The sequence below is a fragment of the Nothoprocta perdicaria genome, unplaced genomic scaffold (assembly GCF_003342845.1).
Source record: "Nothoprocta perdicaria isolate Ctin4 unplaced genomic scaffold, notPer1 scaffold_187, whole genome shotgun sequence".
In the NCBI taxonomy this organism is placed as follows: Eukaryota; Metazoa; Chordata; class Aves; order Tinamiformes; family Tinamidae; genus Nothoprocta; species Nothoprocta perdicaria.
Genome location: NW_020455060.1, coordinates 842 through 10,673, shown reverse-complemented (window position 1 = coordinate 10,673; position 9,832 = coordinate 842). Strand labels below are relative to the sequence as shown.

The window sequence follows — 9,832 nt, the reverse complement described above, 5'->3', positions numbered from 1 at the left end:
ACCAGACAGAGGTCTTTTTATATAAACAGAAGAAGTCTGAACTTCAGCCTCTTACATATTCTTAAATCAACCCAAAAAAAAAAAAAAAAAAAAAAAAAAAAAAAAAAATCTCAACTTGTTGCTCATTTCAGTTAAGACAAATAAGAATCCCCTTCACAGAGTGAATAAAAACAAGCAGTATACTAGAGAGGAGACTAGTTTTAACTCAGTTGATTTTTTTTTGTCCCAAAAAAGGACAAAGAGATTCCATTTACTGTATAATGGGCTGAAAGATGGCTGTCTGGAAAGCAGCTCCGCAGAAAAGAGCATGGGAGTTCTGGGGGACCTGATGTTAAACACGAGTCAGCAATGTACCCTTGTGGCAAAGAAGGTCAATGGCAACCTTGGCTGGAGCAGGAGCACCATCAGTGGTAGGTCGAGGGAGGTGATTACACCCCTCTATCCAGCACTCGTATGACCACGTTTTGAGTGCTGCATCCAATTCTAAGCTTTCCAGTATAAGATAGACATTGACATACTGGAAGGAGTCTACAGAGATGATTAAGGGATTGGAGCATCTGACTTATGAGGAGAGGCTGAGGAAGCTTCAGTTGTTTAGCCTCAAGAAAAGAAAGATCCGAAGGATTAGGAGAGATGAGGGTGGGGAGGAGTATAGTAAAAGAAGACTGAGCCAGACTTCTCTCTGTTGCATCCCATAGAAGAAGAAGAGTCGATGGGCAGAAATTAAAATACTTAAAATACACCCCCCAAAAAAACAAACAAACAAAAAACCCAAAAAAAACCCCACTTATTGACTGGGAGGGTGATCAAATACTGAAACAGGTCAGGCAAAGAGGTTCCCAGAGGAAGTATTTCCTCAAGTGAACTTGGTTAATAATTCTACTGGAGTTGTATGCCTCAGAGCAACAACCTCACCCTTTCTGAAAGAACATTGTTTACTGCCCTCTAAACTAAAACGACAATCAGCTGCTCTGACTCAATCATCACAGGAACAAATCTGCTGATCAATTAAGTACATAGTGAAATCCCAACTCCACTGAAGTCATTGGGAGGTCTGCATTAACTTTGAGAGGAGTCAAGATTTCTGCATTTCTCTCTCTAATGAACACTCCAATTAAACTATTAAAAAATGTATTTTAATTATAAAAGACTAGAAACAGGTTAGTTACACATTCTATTTTCATATATGTAAATATGCTATTGCAATAATTTGGGTAAGAGTGCTTTAAATTCCACTATTGTGAATATTTAGAAATAGGTTCAATGATTAATTATTTTCAAGTTTATCTTAGAATGTATTGCAAATACCTTCAAATGGTCTTATTCTACTCACTTAAAACTAAGCTTTATGAAAATTACACTTGTAATTCAGCATTTCTGCAGAATAAATAATACATTTGTACTGCATTAACACAAATGGTTCTAAAATTTCTTGGGTGAATACCATGTTTTAAAAAGTTAGCTGTCAAGTTCCAAGTATAATCCCTCAAGTATAAATATTCCAAAGAATCAAAGGAGGACTTTTACAGGGTTTAGCTCAAAATGCCTAAATGCAAAGAGTTTTAAGGAAAGTTATATACTTAGAAATAGAAATGCCTTAATAGGTCATTATCAGTAAGTTCCAGAACAGTATGTCATTACCTGTGTTGCAAGCTTGTCCTGTAGACGCTCTAAAGCTGAAAGCTGACACTGTGCTCTTTTGACAAACTCTTTTGGGAAAAGACTACCAGAGGCAACATAAACTGTGTAGCACTTAGAGCCATCAGGAAGATGAAATCCTATAAAGTGTAAAAAAATATTGAGGAAAACATTATCTTTGTTGTTATTCCATCATCAATATTGCATTCTCTGCAAGTGTTATAGCAGGCATAAAAGAATCACAAAACACAGTAGCTTCTTATTGTAGACTAGCTCAGTGATAAGTGAGAACAGTCCTAGAAACACCTCTTCCTGCTTTTTTCCATTGTTTCACTGCCGGAGTGATTGTTGAATAGAATTTAAATATCTACAGTGAAATTTACTTACATTATACCTACTTTTAATACAAGCTTACTCCATAAGAAAACTATTTGTCTTCCTTTTCCATTTGAACAAGAAATTACTTTTCATTCTGATAGATAAACTACTACTTTTCTGCCCTTAAACAATGATAGTCTTAACTCAACTTCTTGTTCTCACACTGAATCTAAGCACCAGGGAAACCTTCCTCAGAATGTTCATCCTCCCCAAATTACTGCTTACAGACTGACCTTGTTCTATTTAAGCACATTCTATCACAGAATAATTTAACTTGTAACATTTAGTACTGCAGTCTCACAGAAACTGTCCAGCTCAAGGATCTGACAGATCCAGCATGTTTCTTTTACTCTCCAGCTCAAAAGATGAAATGATTTCCAGGTTTTAGCTTTATTCTAAATATGTAAGCAATCATTCTTCTGTAGAATAAGTTTACCTTCCTTTGATACCATTCCAAGTTCTGTTCTGAGCTTGTTTCCCATCTCAATTAGCTGCTGTTTCTCTTGGCTCAAAATTAAGATTTTTCTCATCGCTTCCTTCAGTTTATTCTGCATTCCTAGTAAACTGCAACCCATACCATATGGAAGACTATCACTCAGCCCTACATCAGACAACTTTTGCAAATGGTCTACCATCCTTTCTTTAAGAACTTTGGGTTTTCGTTCCTGGAAAAAAACAACAACAACAACAACAAATAGCATTTATAATGAATATTTTGGCAGCATGGTCTGGAGGGTTTAGTGCACTAAAAGACAGTTGAGAAAAAGTGTAAAGTTATTCTGAAGTCCATTAGCAGTACAGAACAAATTAAATCATGTACCAAACTATTATCATGACCTTGGAAGTTTCCACAAGTATGCTCCACCTTGTTAACTATAAATGTAAAATAATACATGTAAGATAAAAAATGTAGAACTGTTCATTAGAGAACAAATGATTTTAAGACAAACTGTGGAAACAAAAAGACTTCAGAGCAAATAGCAGATTACCACAAATTCTTCTTTGTGTAATGTATATGCACACATGTGGAACACTAGGAGGTACAGTGACACTGAAAGAAAGAGAGGCTGAAAAAATAAGATTGTAGAGTTGGTTTTATCTCTGCAAAATGAATTGAGCTAACTTGTGCCCTCGTGGCCAAGAAGGCCAATGGGATCCTGGCCTGTATCAGGAGGAGTGTTGCCAGCAGGTCAAGGGAGGTGATTCTGCCCCTCTACCCAGGTCTGGTGAGGCCGCACCTGGAATACTGTGTGCAGTTCTGGGCTCCCCAGCATAAGAGGGACGTGGAGCTTCTCGAGAGGGTCCAGAGAAGAACAACTAAGATGATTAAGGGAATGGAACATCTCTCGTATGAGGAGAGTCAGAGTGAGCTGGGCCTGTTTTCTCTGGAGAAGAGAAGACTGAGAGGGGATATGATTAACATGTATAAGTTCAGGAAAGGAGAATGCAGGGAGGAAGGGGACAAGCTGTTTTCATTGGTGGCCAGCCATAGGACAAGGGGTAATGGGCATAAGCTGAAACACAGGAAGCTCCGTCTCCAGGTGAGGAGGAACTTCTTTACTGTGAGGGTGACAGAGCAGTGGAACAGGCTGCCCAGGGAGGTTGTGGAGTCTCCTTCTCTGGAGGTCTTCAAAACCTGCCTGGATGCCACCTTGTGCCACATGCTCTACATGTGCCAGCTTGAGCAGGAAGGTTGGACTAGATGACCTCTAGAGGTTCCTTCCAACCTTGAATATTCTGTGATTCTGTCTGCAGAGGAAGGAGACAGAAGTGAGGAATGGGGCTCCAGTGGCTGCTGGGACCGGCAAAACAGAGCTCAGAAGAGAGCTTTTCTTCTTTACAGAGAGAAAAAAATAAATAAACACAGTGCCATCCAGAGTTGAGAGAACAGTTTACACGTTTCCAAAACTGAAGCGAGTATGTGCACACGTGTGTATATATGAGAGAGGGAGAGAGAGAGACGAAAAGAGAGAAATCAATCATGAAGGAATCATGCCAGGGAATGACTAGCTCAAATTTATTACTCAGACAGAAGGAACATAATTTTGTCTGGAGAAAAATAAATAAATAAAAATCATGGGCTCTCATCTGACTTATACTCCTTACTAGTTCACCATATAGAAGCATATGGCTCTGTTTTTAAATATGTAAACAAAAGCAATATGATATTTATATAATCACATACATCTTAGGAGTTTAAACATCTTCATACCTTTTCTTTGTGTGGCTTTACTACTAAATCCAAGTTAGCAGAACTCATTTCGATATTGTTTAAAGTGGTTCCAGTGGAAACTTTGTCTGTGTATGATGAACCTAAAAGAAAACAGCAATAAGACTGCACACATATATGTGTGTATACATATATATAGTCTATCCTTTCATAGCAACAACTATATCAGAACATAGTCTCATTAATACATTACAATATAAATACATTACAATATATTACAATATAAAACATTACAATACATTAATAATTATTTTAATAGACACACTTTTAAACAAAGCAGAAAAAATATGAAAGCAGTACAATTTCACAATATGCAAACATTGTCTAGCTACAAAATGAAGAACTGAACAGGTAAGACGTTTAAAAAGTTCAGCTCAAACAGCATACTGAAAAATGGCTTGCTTTCTTTCAATCTTGTATTATTTAATCATTCTCAGGAAACTGGTCATGCTCAGTAGAAAAATAATAGTTGAGTAGCTTTTCAAATACAGTTGGAGAAAAAAGATTAAGGCACATGAACAAACAAAAAACAAAGAAAACCCCCAAGCCCCATATATCAATAAATTGAAGTCAATACTGTATAAAAATAAAAACTAAAAAACATAATAAAACATTTATGTAAGAACACCTTCATCCCATTCCAGCTCACGACCAGAGGAGACTTCTGAGATTTCTGTAGTTATGCCAGTGTTAGTTTGCTCTGCAAGCTGTCTGTTTTCTGTCTGAGGACAAGAGGGCAGCATCTGCTCATTAAGACTCTCCATTTCTTTCCTCATTTGTGCAATAATAGCCCGAAGGTTGTCATTGTCATCCTGAAGTTTTTGTATTTCCGAGGTAGGAAAATCTTTTTTAGGAGAACTTTTATCATCACATTGAAATATCTACAAAACAAAATTACAATACAATAAGAATAGCTTTTATTAATGAGCAACACAAATAGTCTTTCCACAACATTCCACACAGAGATCTTAAAATTCCAAATCCATAAACAACTTGGTGGAAAAGAACCGCCGAAAGTGAGATAAAAATCTGGCTATTATGAGGATCTGCCTGAGAAAGAAAGTGATGTGCTGAGAGTCCAAGATGGGGAAGGGCATAAAAGTGGGGAAGAGATACAGAGGGCTGTATTTCATTTCTCGCTCTTTTGAGTATTCTCGGTCTCACCTTCTCCTACCCCATCTCTTGAAAGAACTCATTTTCTCACAGCATTCCCCTTTCTGACCTGGTAAATTCTTACATCATTTCATTGGAGGACAATTGTTTAAGACTATAAAGAGGTTGGACCTCCATTGATACACAGGGGAAAAAGAAAAAAAAAAAAAAAAAGAATGGTATGGAACATACCTAGAAAATATCTAGGACATCTCTCAGCACTTGCATATAAAATAAGTAGCAACATCTTTCTTTAAAAGTATTTGCTTATACATATTACTCAAGATAATCTAACTGTATATAAAATAAAAGGAACTCTGTCAGATTCGAACTGAAGCACTGCCTTCAAAACGATACAAATTGTAAGAGTAGCCTAATTTTTGGAATTATATTTGATAAAAGTATGAACTAATGATCAACTGCCAGTCTTACAGATTTCCAAATTGAAAAGTGCCAAAGCTGCTTCAACTACTACAGAAAGGCAGAATAAAGTATTCATAAAGCATGAGTAACTTATTGGTTATTCCAGAACTGTTCTCATTCAACAATTTTTGAAGAGGATTTGCTTGATGTTTTCTATATAGACTGCAAACAGCTTTGCAAATTGTCTTTGATATTTAGTTTGGAAAGCTGCATGCAAATAAGATGATGCTCCAATCAGAACAAGAATGTGAAATGCTCTAGGCCATAAACTTTGATAATTGCTTTACCAAAGGCTTCCTACTCCAGCATCCAAATTCTGATGGCAGTCAGCAACACATGTTTAAGGAAAACATAATAGGACATAAAAGGATAAATAGAGAATTACTAACACCTAGGAAGTGGTAAACATATTTCTTGATCATTTTGTTGTATCTCAATTCACATGGTTTCATCAAAACAGAGAGTTCAAGGCTTAGTTCCGTTCCATAAAATCCTCTCTGATCGATGGAAACACTTGTTAGCTGCACAGGATCACAGAATCACAGAATATTTAAGGTTGGAAGGGACCTTAAATCTAGTCCAAGGTTGGACTAGAGATCATCTAGTCCAACCTTTACTAACCAGGATACCCAGATATCATTTGGAAAAGAAATATTAGAAACTCCTGGAATGGTGGAATATAAACTAATATAGTTACTAAACGAATCTTGATTTACAGATAGCCCAGATGAGATTTTTTCAGAAGGAAAAAACAGTCTAATATGTTTGGAATATTTGTACTGAATGCTGCTAGTAATGCTGCTCAGCCCAAAAGTTCCAAATGTTTGTTGCAAGGCAGAAGTCCTGATAATTGACAAGGAGAAGCAATTTGTTAGCCCATGTAGAAAGGACTGGTCAGCAAAATATTTAAATCATAACCTCCATGCCCTGTACAGCCTTAAGCACTCCTCCTTCTTTACTCTCCATCATTCCCCACTTTTTGCCCCCTTAGTCTCCATCATTCCCCCCTCAGTTCCCAGTCACAAGGATATTCTGGGAGTATGATCTGAACGATGGAAGTCTAATAGCATTCAAATTAAGTTTTCTTTCACAAAAGCAACGCCTGTGTTACAGTCCATCTCTCTATTGTGTTTTTTTCCTCCTAGCAGGAAGAATCCTGTACTGTACACGGTTAACCTGGAAAATATGAATAACTCTTATTTTGCTTTTACAATTCTTCCAAGATGAAGTAAGTAAGTAATAAGTAGATAGATAAATAGTAGATAGATAGATAAGTAGGCACTAGTACTTCACCAGGTATTTTCTGAATTTTGGGTCCCAGAACTCCATACCAATCTGCAACATAGATATGAGCCAATGAAGCTTGAACCACAAATACAATTGCTCCGGGTCTTCTCCAGAAGAAAAGTATCTAGTTAGAAGATCAGAAAATTGCACAGCAAAGCTGTACACAATCTATCGTCATCTATGCATTTGCATGGTATTAGTATGCCCCAGGCAGGCAGCAATGGCCCAAGTCATTGTCAGAATCAGTTTCAAGGAAGAAGTTCCAGGTTGTTGTTTTTCACATATCTGTTGCTTAGTTAAAGTCTTCAGGACGTGACTTGTGTAGTATTTCTAGCACTCTCACAGGATCCCAAACAAATCTGAAGAAAGGACTGTATGGTAGGTATACTCTAGCGGTGTGCATCTATAACTTATCTTGCAACAGTGGTCTGAACCAGAGGAAAGCAAACACACTATTGTTTGGAAAGAAGTTGGAACAATATTTTATTATAAACAATATTTTATTATAAACAATATTTTATTATAAACAATATTGCCAACTTCTTTCTTTGGAAGAAACTTCTATATTTCCAACTTCTTTCTTTGGAAAGAAGTTGGAACTGTCAATTTTAACCACAATTCTTCCCCTTCAATTATATTTCACCTTTAGAGAAAAAATAAGAGATTCCAGTTTAGAATCTCAAACACTTTTTGGTGTTTGTTTAAAGACAAAAACTATTCCCTTCATATAAATCAGAAGTGAAAATGTTATTGATGAGATGGGTACTATGTGTCCTACAGATCAGAAAAATGAGACAAAGTATATTAACAACAAAAAGAAAAAAGTGACCACAAAAACTGTGTTTTCAACAGCAGGAGACAGGTTACAGTGAAAGAAGAATCCTTCCTCAAACATTATTCTGTTTGTATTTGAAATGTACAGCTTTTGCATCAAGTCCAGTTTCAGATGAAATTAGACCAATCTACTTTATAAGTTTTTCCTACCGGTCTATTTTGACTCTCAATTTAAATGTAAATGTTATCTTCGGGAAGTCGTCTTCAGGAAGTTGTCTTCAAACTATTTTCTGTATTTAGAAAACACTTTAGCCTTGGTTAACACTGCTTTTTCACATCAGCAAAGTCTTCTTACTCATTTGCTCTTGAGCACCTGCAACTGCCCTGCAGGGTGCACTGCACCCATTCTTTACATAAGCCTTTTCTTAATACTTATCTGCCAAAAGACTGATATGACCACCAAAATGAGAAAGAAATCTCTTCCAGAATGACTAAGTAGATATGCTGAATTATGCGTTTTTAAAGTATTTAACTAAAATTTTAACATTAAAAACTTCAAAATTGACTCTAAATTTCAACTAACAGTCTCAGGAACACCTCAGAAAATAATTCTACCTATTCTGAAGTGCCACAATACTACAGCACATTGTGCTTTTTTGGAAGTATAATGGTTACATCTGCTTTGCTCCTTTTATCAACAAGTAGAGGGTCAGACTCATAATGAATTCCAGAACTTCTAATTAATATGCATTCCAGGCTATGTATGTCTATATTTTGAATTAAACTTGGGGTCTCAAATGAACTGCTTACAACAAGTCCAATGGAAAAAATTCAGTAAGGTTGTAATCTCACTGTGAATCTATCCAGATCAAGACAGTAATTGTTTTCTAACCCATTTCTTCCCCTCAGGTAAAGAACTGTTCTTCCAAAATGCTTGGATTTTTTGTTCTTGCTCAAGAAAGCAAACACACACACACACACACAAAAAAAAAAAAAAAAAAAAAAAAAAAAAAACACTAGAACCATATAAAGTTTTAAGTCCATTATTAGAGCAGCAGCTTTGAAATAAATGAAATAGAAAACTTCAAGGACCTAAACAATTTTTCTATTTATACAGGGAAAAAACATGGTCACTAAGAACAAAGTTAAGATGCACATTGCAAGTACCTCTGCTCTGCTTCCTCTTGGCCTGGAAAGTAGTAGTTTAATACACATGTGGAAGGGGGAAACATAAAGTTAGCACCATCATAATTTCATGTGTTTCATGCAGGAGTAACTCGAGACTATAATAAACTAATTTACTCTGTGAGTAAAGCATAGCAGTTTAAAATAACTTACTTTAGCTTCATGGGACAGAACTAAGTTACTCATCTTGTTCGTCTGCTGTCGAAACTCACATTCTTGTCTTTTCATTTCTGCATCAAATTCAGATTGCAGTTCCTACAACAATGGGAATAGTAGATAGGTAAAGCTAATAGAAACGTACTGATGGAGAAACACTATACTTTTTAAAAATCATTACACCATATTTCTCTGCTCTACTGAGGAACAGAACACTCTGAATGAAACCGACCATCTGGTCTACACTAGCTCCCCCAATAAGACTTGCACATCTTAGGCAGAGTTTATAGAAATACAACAGCAAAAAGACATCCTGTATAAAATGACCTCCCATTCCATAACAATATGAAAAAATATATAGAGACTCCTATAGAGTTTTATTTCTAGATATCTTAGTATTTGCAGTACAAAGGCTATCTAGTATGGAAATATCCACATTTTCTTTTAATTCTCAGATGAGCAGGGAAGAGAAGGTTTTTTGTTTGGTTGGTTTGTTTTGTTTTTGTTTTCTTGATTGTTTTTAACTAGGCATATTATTCAGAAATGAGTCATATTATCTGCAGATAGCAAATTGGTTTGGACTAGCTCATACTGCACAAAGAGAATTTA

General features: G+C 36.1%; 1 protein-coding gene across 1 annotated transcript in view; it reads right to left on the bottom strand.

Annotated features, from left to right (window-relative positions):
- The window catches only part of CCDC57 (coiled-coil domain containing 57), a 19,754-nt gene extending 10,436 nt beyond the window's left edge, over window positions 1-9,318 (bottom strand). The window contains exons 1-5 of the mRNA XM_026036869.1: window positions 9,221-9,318; window positions 4,875-5,127; window positions 4,229-4,329; window positions 2,453-2,681; window positions 1,642-1,778 (exon numbers count right to left, since the gene is read on the bottom strand). Of these exons, the coding sequence (XP_025892654.1) occupies window positions 1,642-1,778; window positions 2,453-2,681; window positions 4,229-4,329; window positions 4,875-5,127; window positions 9,221-9,295 (795 nt within the window). The 5' untranslated portion in view covers window positions 9,296-9,318. The remainder of the gene's footprint in view (window positions 1-1,641; window positions 1,779-2,452; window positions 2,682-4,228; window positions 4,330-4,874; window positions 5,128-9,220) is intronic.
- Between the last annotated feature and the right edge of the window lie 514 nt (window positions 9,319-9,832).